The 15701-nt window shown below is 43.8% G+C and overlaps 2 protein-coding genes across 2 annotated transcripts in view; both read left to right on the plus strand.

Moving 5' to 3' along the window:
• LOC130367845 (adhesion G protein-coupled receptor E1-like) overlaps positions 1-6358 on the plus strand; it is a 116901-nt gene extending 110543 nt beyond the window's left edge. The window contains exon 17 of the mRNA XM_056570722.1: positions 5538-6358. Within this exon, the coding sequence (XP_056426697.1) occupies positions 5538-5600 (63 nt within the window). The 3' untranslated portion in view covers positions 5601-6358. The remainder of the gene's footprint in view (positions 1-5537) is intronic.
• A 299-nt stretch (positions 6359-6657) lies between these two features.
• LOC130367344 (adhesion G protein-coupled receptor E3-like) overlaps positions 6658-15701 on the plus strand; it is a 45991-nt gene continuing 36947 nt past the window's right edge. Inside the window, exon 1 of the mRNA XM_056569756.1 lies at positions 6658-6687. The gene's annotated coding sequence lies outside the window, so the exon portion shown is untranslated. The remainder of the gene's footprint in view (positions 6688-15701) is intronic.

Below are 15701 nucleotides of genomic sequence, written 5' to 3' on the forward strand. Positions count from 1 at the left end.
AGTGCTCTGTAAAGTATTGAGCAAGCGCAAACCCTGCATGATATAGTATTATAATTTAGTGTGATAATATGCAGGGAGATTAGGCTATAACATCCGCTGACAGAGCGTAGAAAGATGTAAAAGGTCTGACATGGCGTTAGAAAAGATAAAGCTGCCACTCACTGTATGGGAGAGGGCTGGTCTCTGCCGGGTGGAATGCTCTGCACTGTGATTTGGCACAGTAATCCAAACGCAATTAAACACTGGAGTTTTATAGAATAATCCTATGCAGAGAAGGGAGAATCCAGTCCAAAAAAAAAACAACTTGCTGTTTGTTATCTGTAGAATGTAACACTGTAATTGCATTAGAATGATATGTAAAGAAAGATAATTCATGCAGGATAACAAGCTGTTGTCTGTATAGTGACAGCTATAATTTTTTGCTCTTATAAATGAAAGGAAAGTGCCTAGGGCAGGCAGCTAAATCAATGCCTAATACTCAGTATCGCAGATGAAATAGATGGAAAATGGACGCTATGAGAAAAAAAATTGCAAAAATGTGGAAAAGATGTGCAAGTATGCACTCCTGTCACAAGTGCTAAAAGAGATGATGATTAATATATATACAGTGACCCCCCCGACCTACGATGGCCCCAACATACGATAATTTCAACATGCGATGGCCTCTCAGAGGCCATCACATGTTGAAGGCAGCATCAACATACGATGCTTTTGTATGTTGGGGCCATCGCATAAACGGCTATCTGGCAGCGCAGACTGCTTCAGCTGCCACTGGATAGCCGTTTACGGTGCCCAGTGTGCTCTGGTGATGGTCTCCTACCTGTCCTCGGGGCTCCGGAGCGTCCTCTTCGGGATCCCCTGCATCGCCGGTGCTCTCCTTCGTCGTCATCACGTTGCCACGCACACCGTCCCGTCGTCCAATAGGAGCGGCGTGCGCAGCGACGTGATGACGGTGATGAAGAGCGATGATCCAGGCCAGCAGAGATGGTCCGGAGCGGCGGGGACACCCCGGCGGGGAAAATAACAAAATGATATCAACACTTCCCTAATATATACATCTCTCACTCAACAAGTGAGGGGTTAGTATAGCAGAAGTGTTTACCAGAGAAAGATAAAAGACAAAAAGATATAAAATACAAAAATAAAAATGAAATTCGAAATAAAAATAAATCTAAACATGAAAATCTAAATAAATATTTGAAAAAAATGTAAATAAACATTTCTTTTTTTATTATTAGATTTTTTGAAAATATTTTTTCACTTTCTTTTAATATTTATTTTTATTTTCATGTTTAGATTAATTTTCATTCTCCTTTCGAATTTCATTTTCATTCTCTACAATTTCTTAGTTCATTTTCAGGTTTATCTCACTTTCCATGTTTTTCATTTAAATGGTGATAATTCATTTTATTTGTATCTTCAGCCCAGATCCAGTACGGGCTTTATATTTAGCCTTAAAGGGGTACTCCCATGCCCCAGCCTTCTGGACATCCTTTTCAGAAGGCTTGGAGTAGCAAAGTCATAGCCACGCCCCTCGTGATGCCTTGCTCCCTCTATTGATGTCTATGGGAGGGGCGCTATGACCATCAGGCCCCTCCCATATACATCAATTGAGGGGCGTGGCATGATGTCACAAGGGGGCATGGCCGTTTTCTTGTGATGAGTTATTTGCATTTACCATCTAAACTAAATGGAGAGACTTTGCTGATTATTAATGGGCATTATGAGACTTGTAGTCCTCTATTCTAGTGCAAAATCGAATTTTTATTTTCTGTATTTTATATCTTTTTGTCTTTTATCTTTAACTGGGAAACACTTCTGCTATACTAACCCCTCACTTGTTGAGTGAGAGACGTATATATTATGGAAGTGTTGATATAATTTTGTTATTTTATCATATATGCAATTTTTACTTTGCAGGTTACATTGGTGCAATATATAGTAATACTATCTAGGTATACCAAATTGTATCTCTATGTGTATTTTTATCTTTATATTTATATGTGAATAGACCACAAGGGCCCTGCGGTTCTTTTCTCTATCTATTGTGGTATGAATGATTAATAAATATTTTTCAACATAACTTTGAGGACTGCTATCTTTGGTGTTTTTAGTTCACAAAAAGATAGCCTCAGTATTATGGTAATCTCACAACATAGCATTTAACCCCAAGACCAATAAAGATCCTTCCTAAGCATGTCCATTACTTTCTGGCAGGTACATACTTGTGATTACCCGGTGCGGTAGAATATGGTGATACCCCATACCTACCCCCCCCCCCCCCCCCCCCACAAAGTAAGTTTTTAGCCTGTTGTGACAGACGCCACTGGTGTAGTGCATTGTGAAAAATTCCAGTATAATAATTCCCACATTAGGTAGCATAGCTTCCCCACATTAGGTAGCAGTTTCCCACATTAGGTAGCATAGATTCCCCACATTAGGTAACAGGTTCCCCACATTAGGTAGCATAGTCTCCCCCCCCCCCAACACACATACAGACACACACAGACAGACACAGAGACACACAAAGAGACACAGACAGACACACAGACGCACTCACCTGGCCTACACAACGCTTCTTCACTCCGGTGGCGGCCTGACGAGTGATGTCACTGACATCCTCCTGCATGGGTCTGTGAAGGAACGTCACCTGCTCAGGAGGATGTCAGTGACGTCACTCAGCTGAAGACGGGGGGTGGGGGTTTTGCTATCGGACGGTCAAGCACAGCTGAAGATGGGGGGATGTGCTATCGGACGGCCGGGTGCAGCTGAAGACGGGGGGGGGGGGGGTTTGCAGCACCGACGCTTCCGGGCACACTTGAAGACCAGGGGTGGGGTGAGTGTCATGGTTTCACCCCATCAGGCTGGTGATTATGGTGTCACCCCATCAGCCGCTGCTGACGCAGAGATCACTGGGGGTCCCCAGCGGTGAGACCCCTGTGATCAGACATCTAATTCCATATACTTTAGATAGGGATAAGTTGGTTTTCGGCCGAGTACTCCTTTAACCTCTTCAGGATGCAGGTCATACCTGTACGCCTTGTGTCCGCTCCCCTGCTATGACGCGGGGTCAGAAGCTGACCCCACATCATAGCGGAGTGGTCTCGGCGGCTATCAATGGCCTGACCCGTGTCTAATGCCAGACATCACCAATCGCAATGATGCCCGGCATTAACCCCAAATGCATTAACCTCAAAGTTGATCGCTACGTCTAAAATGAAGAAAAAAAAAGCATTCCAGGTAGCGCAGGTAAAAACCGCGGTGTCCTGGTCAGCTTACAGGACAGTGGTATGGCCCTTACCTGCCTCCTCACCATCTGATCTATTCTGCGATATTCCAGCCTGGCTCATCAGGCTGGAGCAATCGAGCACAGATAACACTGATCAATGATATGGCATAGCTTTGAACATTGTATGCAATCAGAAGATTGTGTTATACTCCCCTATGCTGACTAAAAAATGGTGTACAAAAAGTAAAAATAGAAAAAAAGAATCATAAATGTGAATTAACCCCTTCCATACTAAAAGTTTAAATCCCTCCTTTTCCAAAATTCCATATAAAAAATATGTAAACATAATAAAATAAACATATGTCGTATCGCCGTGTGTTTAATGTCCGAACTATAAAAATATAATGTTAATTAAACTGCACGGTCAGTGGTGTATACGTAATAAAATTCCAAAGTCTATTTTTGTATTTTTGGTCATTTTGTATACCCTAAAAAACTAATAAAAAGCAATCAAAAAGTTGCATTAAAACAAAAATGGTACCGATAAAAACTACAGATCACGGCACAAAAGAATGAGCCTCATACATCCCCGTATGCGGAAAAATAAAAAAGTTATAGGGGTCAGAAGATGACAATTGCAAACATACTCATTTTGGTGCATGTAGTTAAAATAAAACTTACATAAATTGTGTATCCTTGTAACCGTATGGACCTACAGAATAAAGATAATGTGTAATTTTTTACCAGAAAGTGCACTGCGTAGAAACAGAAGCCGAAAATTACTAAATGGTGTTTTCTTTTAAAAGGGGTACTCCAGTGGAAAACTTTTTTTTTTTTTTAAATCAACTGGTGCCAGAAACTTAAACAGATTTGTAAATTACTTCTAGTAAAAAAATCTTAATCCTTGCAGTACTTATTAGCTGCGGAATACTACAGAGGAAATTATTTTCTTTTTGGAACACAGAGCTCTCTGCTGACACCTCTGTCCATTTTAAGAACTGTCCAGAGTAGGAGAAAATCCCCTTAGAAAACATATGTTGCTCTGGACAGTTCCTAAAATGGGCAGAGATGTCAGCAGAGAGCACTGTGGTCATGATGTCAGCAGAGAGCACTGTGTTCCAAAAAGAAAAGAATTTCCTCTGTAGTATTCAGCAGCTAATAAGTACTGAAAGGATTAGGATTTTTTAATAGAAGTCATTTATAAATCTGTTTAGCTTTCTGGCACCATTTAAATTTTGTCCCACATTAAAAAATGTTGTTTTGCCACAGATTTTGTGGTGAAATGAGGCCTCTTTCACACTACAAAATTCTCAGTTTTTAAACATCTGTATGACATTCCGTCTGAAAACGGCAGTAACAAAATCCTATACGTCCGTTAGAAAATCCCGTTATAGTCTATGGGATTTTCTAATAGACGTCTGAATCCGGTATAGTCCGTTATTGATAACGGACATTATTTTGTGACCGAAGATAGTAACAGGAGAAATAGTTCATTAGCTATTTTCTTCCGAACTATCTTCCGTCACAAAATAACGTCCGTTATCAATAACGGACTATACCGGATTCAGACGTCTATTAGAAAATCCCATAGACTATAATAGGATTTTCTAATGGATGTATAGGATTTTGTTACTGCCGTTTTCAGCTGGTTTTCAGACGGAACTTCATACGGATGTTTAAAAACAGAGTTTTGTAGTGTGAAAGAAGCCTGACAAAGTAAAATTGGTAGCACCTAAAACAAGGGTCTGTAGGTGGAAAACTGAAAGCATTATGATTTTTAGAAGGTGAGGAGGAAAAAATGGAAAAACCCTGCATCCTGGAAGGGTTAAACATTATGGATTCAAACGCTCCCACTGAGGTCTATACTTTCCTGCCGGCAATTTTTGTTTTTTATATATTCCCCATGAAATAACAATTTTGGAGCAATTCTTCGTAGAACTCTGGATTATATAATTCCTCTGTTATTCCTGTTGGAAATGTATGAATGTGTTATCGTCCCCCTGGTACCATACAGTGGAGAACACACCCTATTTACAAGGGGAATGGTCACACCCAGATGTCAATTCGTTCATCTATTTCCAGGAGGAATGACATGAGGAACACATGAATCAAAGTTTTATGAAAAGATGTTCTAGAACTGAAATTTCGCATGAAATAACCGTATCTTGCTAAATCAGATGTATCAGGAGAGCCGAACCAAACATAATATTTTGGGGAGACCACACTAGCCTATAATATATTTTATTATTATAAATACATTGCTATAGTGATCCAGATCACAAAGTAATCCATTGTGATTCCTCCACAGAGTCAAATTTCGGAGGCACCGAAAGAGGACGGTCTTGGCACCCTGAAGAACCAGAAATGCTGAGAATTATTGGGCTCCTCAATGTTCTAGTCCTGTATATACAGTATATGCACACGGCTTCAACTAGTACAGTGGTCTCCAAACTGGGACCCTCCAGATTTAGCAAAACTATAATTCCCAACATGTGCTGAGAGTTATAGTTTTGGAACATCTGGATGGCCACATTTGGAAGATCACTGAACTACTAAATAGACTGTCAAAGAATTTCTGCCCAGTTGGGAACCCTGCCCTCCACCAATACAGAACATGTACACGCACTTTACCTGCATTATAATTATTTGCTATCGTATCGGACACAGGACGATCATCCGTAAGAACGAATAGGTTTTTTGTGACTCATCTGATAAGAAATAGATCCTACTTCAAGTTCTTGTCTCCACAGTCACCTCCAGATGGGGTTGTCTTCTGCTGAACCTTTGGAACTCATTGCTGTGTGAGAGCCTGGGCCTATCAGAGGGCCTTCCTCTGTTACCCTGATGGGCCATGCAGTCAAACTATCTACCTGAGCAAATCCTATATACATTACTATAGATCCAGTCAACTTATATATGCCTGAGCTATGAGCAAGAACATTTTACCTGAGACAAGTTCACCCTGTTTCCCCGAAAATAAGCCCTAGCTGGATTATCGGGGTGGGTTGCAATATAAGCCCTACCCCGAAAATAAGACCTAGGCCGGTGGTCTTCAACCTGCGGACCTCCAGATGTTGCAAAACTACAACATCTGGAGGTCTGCAGGTTGAAGACCACTGACCTAGGCAATGCCCGGGCTGCAAATATTAAAAAACAAACTTTAACTTACCGTACCTTCGTCCTCCGTTCCCCCGTTGGGATGTCTCAGAGCCTTCAGCCTATCACTGGCCGCAGCGATGTCCCACCTCGGCCGATGATAGGCTGAGCGCATTGTCATGTGAGGAGCCGGCCGGCTTCTTACATGACAGTGGGCTCAGCCTATCATCGGCCAAGGCGGGACATCGCTGCGGCCGGTGATAGGCTGTAGGCTCTGTGACGTTCCCATCCCCAGGAAGCAGCAAGAACAGCGGAGGGACCATGAGGCCGGTTCCTTAGCAACGGGGGAACGGAGGACGAAGGTAGAGTTAAAATTTGTTTTTTTAATATTTGCAGCCCGGGCACAGGAATACAAAGTACAAGTAGTGACAATTATTCAGCAGGGGGGGGGGGGGGAGAAGCTGTGCTCGCGGGTCACATACGATTAGTCTCCCGATGTGGGGTACAGGGCGGGGCTGATAAACCGGTGGCGGGGGACGTTGGGGGGGAGGGCAGAGCTGCACCCATCTGATGATGATGATGGGGGGGGTAAATATCGTTAAATGTTGTTCAATGTACATACCGTAAATAAATAAGTCCTGTAAGTCCCGTATGTTTTTTGTGACTAAAATTAATATAAGACCCGGTCTTATTTTCGGAGAAACACGGTATGAAAATGTTGGAAATAACTAAGAAGAGAAGATTGACCTGTTGGAATCATAGATTTGTCCTTCAAAACTAATATTATATAGGATAAAAATAGTTGTACAAATTGTCTTGTTTTTGTGTTTTCATGAACTTGTAGGATGTTTTAACAAAGTTTAATTTCAGATTTGTGTTATGCGCAACTGTATATGGCAAAACTTGGGTGAACCAGCACAGGTTATAATGTTTCCCAACCAGTGTTCCTCCAGCTGTTGCAAAACTACAACTCCTAGCATGCCTGGACAGCCTTTGGCAGGGAAGCAGAGCAATGTATCAGTAATAGATATATGTAATTTGTGAGGACAGAATTCCTTATATAACAGCACTACCTTATTTCTTGTAAATAGTGTCAATGGGGGATATTAATCAAAGTTGTCTATGTCCCGCATCAATATAGACCAAACTACAGAGGGCTAGGCCGGTCTATTGTGTGCCTAATTTATCAAAAGGCGCACGGCTCCTGATAAATTCTGTGCACGGACTTCGGGATCTATGCTTTAGACTGTATTTAAACCTGCTCCAGTATGGTCTGACATTTCGGCGTACATTCAGCCGATGCGACTTGTCGCTGAAAAGTCGCTTTTGATAAATTTAGCACCAATGCATTTTCCAATGCATTTCCGTCTAAAATAGAATAGAATGCATCATGTTCTAAAAATCCTCTAGAGCAAAAGTCACAAAAAAGTCGCACATATTTAGACTGCGACTTTCTGTGCAACAAAATTAGACAGGAAAAAACTGTCTAAATCCTTTGATAAATATCCCCCAATGTCTTGCAAGGACATCCTCCACTGTGACCCAGCCTAATTTCAAACCACATCTCCCCCCTCCCCAAGAGTAAGGACAAGGACACAATTTATGCTGGAAAGGCCACAGCGGCCCACTTTATTAAATAACCACATAACACAAAATCTTTTAAATAATTCAGTAAACATAAACAAACGAACATTAACAACAGCGCAACACTGAGAAATACTTCATTTAGCAGGAGGAGGACTTGAAGGCAGACCGAATCCTTCAGGTCTCTTACTTTGCCCTTGGTCACCCCTCACCAAACCCAAGAACACCTTATTAAGAGACCACTTACCCTATGGACCTCACCCGCAGGGATTTCCCACAACAAGCTGGGTACCACCCCCACCCCAGAAATAACATTCTCTCTGAGCCTCTGGCTCCCACTCTCTCCAAGTGCCTACAAGTCCTCCTCTAGCTCCTGCCTCCGTGACAAAAAAGACAACCCTAAACTCCACTAGGCAAAACACAAGAACGACCATTAAAATGGGTGGGTGGGCGGGCAACTTTCTCTCTGTGTTCTCTGCTATTGACCCTTCCTCCTGCCCTGGTTGCCCTATATAACCTGTCCCCAGGCCACCCCCCATACTCCCACCTGACCTTCATTTAACCCTTTGCACACCACAACCATGCTGCTGCTCTAACGCTCCCCTGTCATGGGCCCCCTCCACTCCCATGCTATCCACTATGGGGGCTTTTTGTGTGTGAGAAATTATTGGAGTTTTAGTCCTATACATTTGTAATACTGCCGGCAGAAAGCTCTGGCAGCATCAAAACAGCTGAGCTGCACAAAGCTGGGTGTTATGCCGAGTGTTCCGGGTCCCTGTTCCTCCCCGGAGCGCTAACGGTGTTCTCATGCATGCAGCGCCCCGGTCAGACACGCTGACCGGGAGCGCTGCTCTAGTATCACCGGCGGGGATGCGATACGCGTGGCGGGACGCGCCCGCCCACGGGTCGCATCCCAATCTCCTTATCTGCCCCGTGCTCCTTCTGTCCCGTCCCGGCGCGCGCGGCCCCGCTCTCTAGGGTGCGCGCGTGCTGGCTGCCTGGCCCAATTAAGTGTAATCACTCCCTACACATAAAAACTCACTCCCCCTTCCTGTCCTTGCCGGATCTTGTTGCCCTAGTGCCCTGAGAAAGCATTTTGTGTGTATCCCTAGCCTGTGTATCCAGACCCTTTGCCGTTGCCCCTGACTACGAACCTTTACCGCCTGCCTTGACCTCTTGCTACGTCCGACCTTGCCTTCTCCTTGTCCTTGTGTACCATGCCTATCTCAGCTGTCAGTGAGGTTGAGTCGCTATCAGGGAATACGACCTGCGAGTTACTGCCGCAGCAAGTCCATCCCGCCTTGCGGCGGGCTCTGGTGAGAACCAGTAACTTCTTAGAACCAGTCCCCTGGTACGGCCCACTCCATCGCCTCACTGACACGGGGGATCCACTACCCGTATTCTGCCCGCATACTGGTCCGGTTCCTGAATCTGGGCATGATAATGAACATAATAAATAGCATTTTTATGGTGGCTTTATCTGCTCTGGGGTATACCTAACTTCTCTGCAGGGAAAAGTAAAAAAAATGCTCCTTCCCCACATCCCAAATAGGATTCATGGTGGCCGCCATTTTGTAAATTTCAGCTGCATTGCAGGGTCTCTTAAAGGACATCTACAGCATTATAAAACGTATGCCCAATCCACAGGATAGGGGATAAGTGTTTGATCACAGGGAGGTCTGACCACTTGGACCCCCTGCGATCTCCTGATGCCCCACCCATATTAGCGCTCAGTTAGAGCGCTAATGCGCATAGCGTCCACCTAGAGAGGTGATGTCGGTTGCAGCACCCCAGTCATCCATGGCACAGACCAAACTTTGCTCCGTGATGAATGACTGGCAAAGCGGGGCAGAGGCTCATGATGTCACGGACATGCCCCCTCAATGCAAGCCTATGGGAGGGGGCATGACGGACGTCACGCCCTGTCCCATAGACTTGCATTGAGGGGGGGTGCCTGTAACATCACGAGCCTCTGGCGCTGCACCCGATGTTCTAAATGAATGTCGGGTGCAGCAGGGAGATGCCACAGCCTGATACACTTAAGTGGGAGATGCCACAGTCTGATACACTTCTTCATTTGCCCCCACCTCACAGTCCTCCCTTGACTAACTTGCGGAAGCCTGTACCTTGTCAAGAAAGGGTTGGTTGTTGTCTGCAGCTCTTGGCAGCCAATACAGCTGACTGATTCCATTTAAATGCAGACGACATAACAGGGTATGTACCACATACTAGCACACTCCTATTGAGTCATGAATTCCCTATTGTAGATGTATATTTTGTCTCTCATTTTCACTGAGTGGTTTTATTTTAGGTATTGTCCATCCAACTTTCTTTTCTTCATGCAAATTCCCAGATTTCCACTACACGGTACTATTTACCATGGAATGCATTATATTATAAGCAATGGAACTATCACTTTAGATTTATGAACCAGAAAACCAAAGCTAATGTTTTATAGAGGAATAAACACATCCACAATGACTGATCAGAAGGACAGAGACTGTAATGTATCAGGTCTAATTTATTTATAGGGAGTCTAGTTATCTCCTCCTGTACAGTTAGTACTGTCTGCAGACCAGCCCAATATTCATAGAGGATAAGCGGTCCAGTCCACGGCAGGACATTCTTGGGCTCTGGCACCACATTTTCAGAACTGATCATATGGCCAAGGTAGTTGACTTGCAGCTTCAGGACATGGCACTGGGAGGGCTTTTCCTTGACTACAGCAGAATGGTCTCAAAGTTTTTTGGATCAGGCATCACTCATGAGCCTTTGGAAGATGTCAGGGGTGTTAAACGAGCATGCAGGTAAAATAAAATAAGTCCTTGGGGGTGGAGAATGAGCCTTAAAGGGGAACTCCGCCCCTAGACAAAGGATGGGGGATAAGATGTCTGATCTGATTCAAAGGATAAGAGATCAGATGTATAATTGAGGGGTTCCTGCTGCTGGGGACCCCCGCAATCTCCCTGCTGCACCCAGCATTCGTTTAGAGCGTCGGGTGCAGTGTCAGAGGCTTGTGACATCACGGCTGTGCCATGCTCGTGATGTCACAACCACGCACCCTTAGTGCAAGTCCATGGGAGGGGGCGGGACATGGACTTGCAGTGAGGGGGCGTGGCCGTGACATCACGAGCCTCTGCCCTGCATAGCTAGTCATCCGGCACAGAGTGAAGTTCGCTCCGTGCACTGAATGTCTGGGGTGGCGCAACCGAGATCACGGGGGTCCCCAGCGGCAGGACATCTTATCCCCTATTCTTTGGATAGTGGATAAGATGTCTAGGGGAGGAGACCCCCTTTAAGCACCTGCGAATACTTGTCAAATTTAGGATAGAAAAGTAGGAAGTTAACCCCGAACTGGTCAAAAATCCTTCAATGTGTGGCAAAGAATATGAATTCTTATGGATAATGTTGTTGATATCTATGTTTGTACACACAATATCTGTCCTGGTCCTTATTTACCAGGACCAGAGTTGCAGTCCAAGTACTTTAGCCATCTTGGATCATCTTGGTATCTTATATCGCCTGGATCATTTTCTTTACAGGCTGGTACCTTTCCTTCACTGGTGGATGAGAGCCAGGTGTGATGGTGTTGGTGTTGGTCAAAGGGATGCTGGCTAAACTCTTGCTGATGTTTGTGAGCAACAGCCAGGACTCCTGCAATTTGCAAAGCTGGCATGGTGACATCACAGATCATGGATCTTCAACCATCAAGGCTTGCTTGGGGTCTTCTCCATGGAGTCTAAGCAGCTTGCTAGCAGGTGGACATCTTGACACCTGAGAGAGCTGAGCTGAGTACAACTATTAAAACTCTACAGCAGCATCACCAATGTTCAGGAGGCAGATGGGTACTCTTTCATTAGTGAAGGCATCACCATAGGGTGTTCTTTCACATGAATGAATAAACCACAAAAAATCTCGAGGGACTCTAGGGCAATTTACAGTATTGATCAACAACCTTTAGGGGTAACCCCCCAAGGGGAAAACCCTAAGCTAGAAACTCCCCTTATTAAAATGATAATCTTTATTAGTGATGAGCAGCAGGGGCTATATCTGAATTTGCGATATTTCGTGAATATATTGACGAATATTCGTCCTATGTTTGCAAAATTCGCATATTCGCAAACATATGTTCGTTCACTTTTTTTTCCATGAGAAAATTTGCATGTGAAAAAAAAAATGTTGTCATTACGAATAAATAGCACTATATTCTAAATATGTGCTGATATTCACAATGAAAATTTGCATTACGAATATTCATGCTCAACACTAATCTTTATTAACACTCTTTTTTATAAAAAGCGAACAATCTGCTACTATAGGATGTCAGTAGAAAAGTTTAAATCACAGCTACTGCTCGGTATTATTATGTCACTCAAATTGCAGCAATCTTATCTCTCATGGGAGACAATGCATCCCTTAGAGAGCACTGACTAACACTGTGAACCGTTGTACAGTGGTCCCTCAACATACGATGGTAATTCGTTCCAAATGAACCATCGTTTGTTGAAACAATCGTATGTTGAGAGATCCGTGTAATGAAAAGAATAGGAAGATATACTCACCTGTCCCCGCCGCTCCGGATCGTCACTGCTGCCCTGGATGCCTCCATCCCTTTTGCCGCGTCCCCGGGGTGTCCCCGCCGCTCCGGACTGTCTCTGCTGGCCGGGATCATCGCTCTTCATCACCGTCATCACGTCGCTGCGCACGCCGCTCCTATTAGATGACGGGACGGAGAGCGATGGCAATGCAGGGGATCCCGAAGAGGACGGTCCGGAACGGCGAGGACAGGTGAGTGATCATCACCGGACCACACGGGGCACCTTAAACGGCTTTCCGGCGGCAGCTGAAGTAGTCTGCACTGCCGGACAGCCATTTATGCGATGGCCGTGTCATACAAAAGCATAGTATGTTGATGCTGCCTTCAACATACGATGGCCTCTGAGAGGCCATCGTATGTTGAAATTATAGTATGTCAGGGCCATCGTAGGTTGGGGGGTCACTGTATACTGGCAGTAATTCACAGCTGCTTGTTTCAACGTAATAATAGCCACCCTCTTACGAATTTCCTTAGCTACAGCTGACTTTATCAAGAAGTTTTAACAAGCAGCTGTGATTTACTTCCAGTATACAACGGTTCACAGTATTAGTCAGTGCTCTCTAAGGGGTGCAATGTCTCCCATGAGAGATATGATCGCAGCAATTTGAGTGACATAATAATACAGAGCAGTGGCTGTGATTTTAACTTTTCTACTGACATCCTATGGTAGCAGATTGTTTTGCTTTTAAAAAAAGAGTGTTAATAAAGATTATCATTTTAATAAGGGGGGTTTCTGGCTTAGAGTTTGCCCCTTGGGGGGTTACTCCTAAAAGTCTTTCATATGAATAAGCTTGACTAAGGCTTGATATTATTTGCCTTCTACTCTTGGATGTTACGATGGTTTCAGTACCTGGTTGCAGAATCACTGGGCCCATGTGCTGGATGTGGACACAGAAAATTTACCCTTTTCTGTTAGCGAACTTCCGAGTCACTCTCTGGCCAGTGTGCAGGTGACAGGCAGTGGTCTCCATAGCTCATCCAGCATCTGTTTATAGCATTTTTTTTTTAATGGGCACTCTCATTAAAACTAATTTTTGCTATTGCTCTCCTTATGGTAAATAAAAAGCACTTTGTGTTTAAAAAAAAAGCTGCCCCTAGGTGTCTCCCTACTTGTCCAGAGCACATTTTCCCTTATCTTTTGGACAGACTTTGGAATCCTGCTGGCCTGGCAGAAGTCCAAAAGCAGGAAATGCTGAGGGGGGGGGTGTACAGACAGTACAGCCTTAGCCAATCATAGCTCATCTCACACTGAACTTCTCTTGGCTGTGTGTAGCAGAGTGTGGGAGGAAGTTCTCCCCTGTATGGCTTCAGATGATGTCACGCCTGCTGGGGAACGTCCCTTCCCAGTCTGTGAATCTGACTCAAGTTGAGCAGTAAATACAACGAAATATCAAGGTAGAAAACTAAAATATAATAAAAATAAAGGCAGGGGGTGGTTTATCATGATGAACTGGAAAGATTATCAAATTTAACAAGATCATGCCCAACATGACAGGTGGCAGATCTTCATCATCCACATTCAAAACAATCACACCGATGGTGCAGATTTGTCTTTTTGTCCATGATGGTGAGTTCTCGATAACACTGGTGAGGTATGTACTGTTTATTACTCAGGAAACTGCATTAGCTTTTCAAAAACATCATGTCATTCTTAAAAGGGCTTATCTGTGATGTGGTTATCAGGAAGCCAGTGTCCAGTAGGGCAGGAAAGGAAACCACATTGACACAGATGGTAACTGCTGAACAGGCCCCAACGTACATGAGCAAGCAGCCCGGAGCTTTTGGCACCTAAAGTTCTTCCAAGGAGGTCAGATGAGGCCACGACTTGGGGAGAAAGTGGTAAAACCATCATAAAACCAGTCAATATGACACAGAGGAAGTAATGATTACAAAACATTTAAGTGGGGAAATAGCCAGCTAGATATTGAGAGATGCAGATTATAGCTGCTGATAGTGAGAGCACACTGCCTGTGGTTTGGCAAATGTTTTTATGGTGTTTACTGTTTAGTATAAATGACATGTTGACTTTATTCTGTGGGTTGGTACAATTAGAGCAATACCAAATAAATTGTTAATGCTTTACTGCTATTTCACAGTAATAACTTTAAAAAAAAAAGTTTTTGTACTATCATAAAGAAAAAATCTACTGTGATCGCGGGTTATAAGTCGAGATGTGCGACGTATCTTGCTCGATGCCCTGGCCGCCAGATCCAGCCTTTTTGCTGTGTTTACTGCTATATATACTGAAGTAAAAAGGTCGGATTTGATTGACAGATGGGCAGGGAGCTGCATCAAACTTCCTTGGCTTATAACTAGCAATCTCAGCTTTGATTGCGCCTCAGACCCAGTGCGATCAAAACTGTTGATATGCCTGGACAACATGGTAATACATTTTTTAATGATAATAACCCTTAAATTTTTTTATATATATTTTTTTTGGGCTTCACCAAGTTTATTTTTTACTTAACTAAACTTTTCCTCCATTTTTTAAAAATTGTGTTCACTATACAAGGTAAATGCACTGATTTTGAAGTAAAGGTCATTACAGAGCAAATGTGAGCTTCTCTGCTCCCTTACCCTACAGCATCTGTAGTGTAATTCAAGTGAGCCTAGTGTGGTGTCCCTTTACCGTATTACATACCGTACCTAGTGTGGTGGTCCCCAAAGTCAGAGTTACTATGCTCAGGTAGGGTCCCCCAGGTGGGACAGCCCCTAGTTGCCTTCTTCTACTCTAATTCTATAGTCTTCATATGTGTATATTTAATAATGTGTGTATTTAAGATAATGTATAGAGTACTTACCTTGTTAGCGTTGCAGGACATTCGGTCATGTGACTATGTTGAATCCTCTATGGTATGTTGGAGGACCTTTGGTGGTCCTTGGGTCTCATGCTACCCATAACCCTTTGTAATGGTGATTGACAGCAGTATTGGACCAATTAGCTTTAGTCCAGCCCCTGCCCATATAAGGGAGCTGTAGCCAATTATCGCTCTCTTGGGTTGCTGCTCTTGTGGATGCCGGATTAGCAGGATGGATCTGCGCAACTTTCAAAGACACGCTAGGCCAGAAAACCTGCCCGCCTCAGCTGAACCAAACCGTGATTTCTAAACTAATCCCCGCTAAAGCTCGTGTGACTACTGGACCTAAATCCCCTAAATCCAGTGGAACAGCGCATATCATCCTAAAGACTCTAAA

The sequence above is a fragment of the Hyla sarda genome, chromosome 4 (genome assembly GCF_029499605.1).
Source record: "Hyla sarda isolate aHylSar1 chromosome 4, aHylSar1.hap1, whole genome shotgun sequence".
Taxonomy (NCBI): Eukaryota; Metazoa; Chordata; class Amphibia; order Anura; family Hylidae; genus Hyla; species Hyla sarda.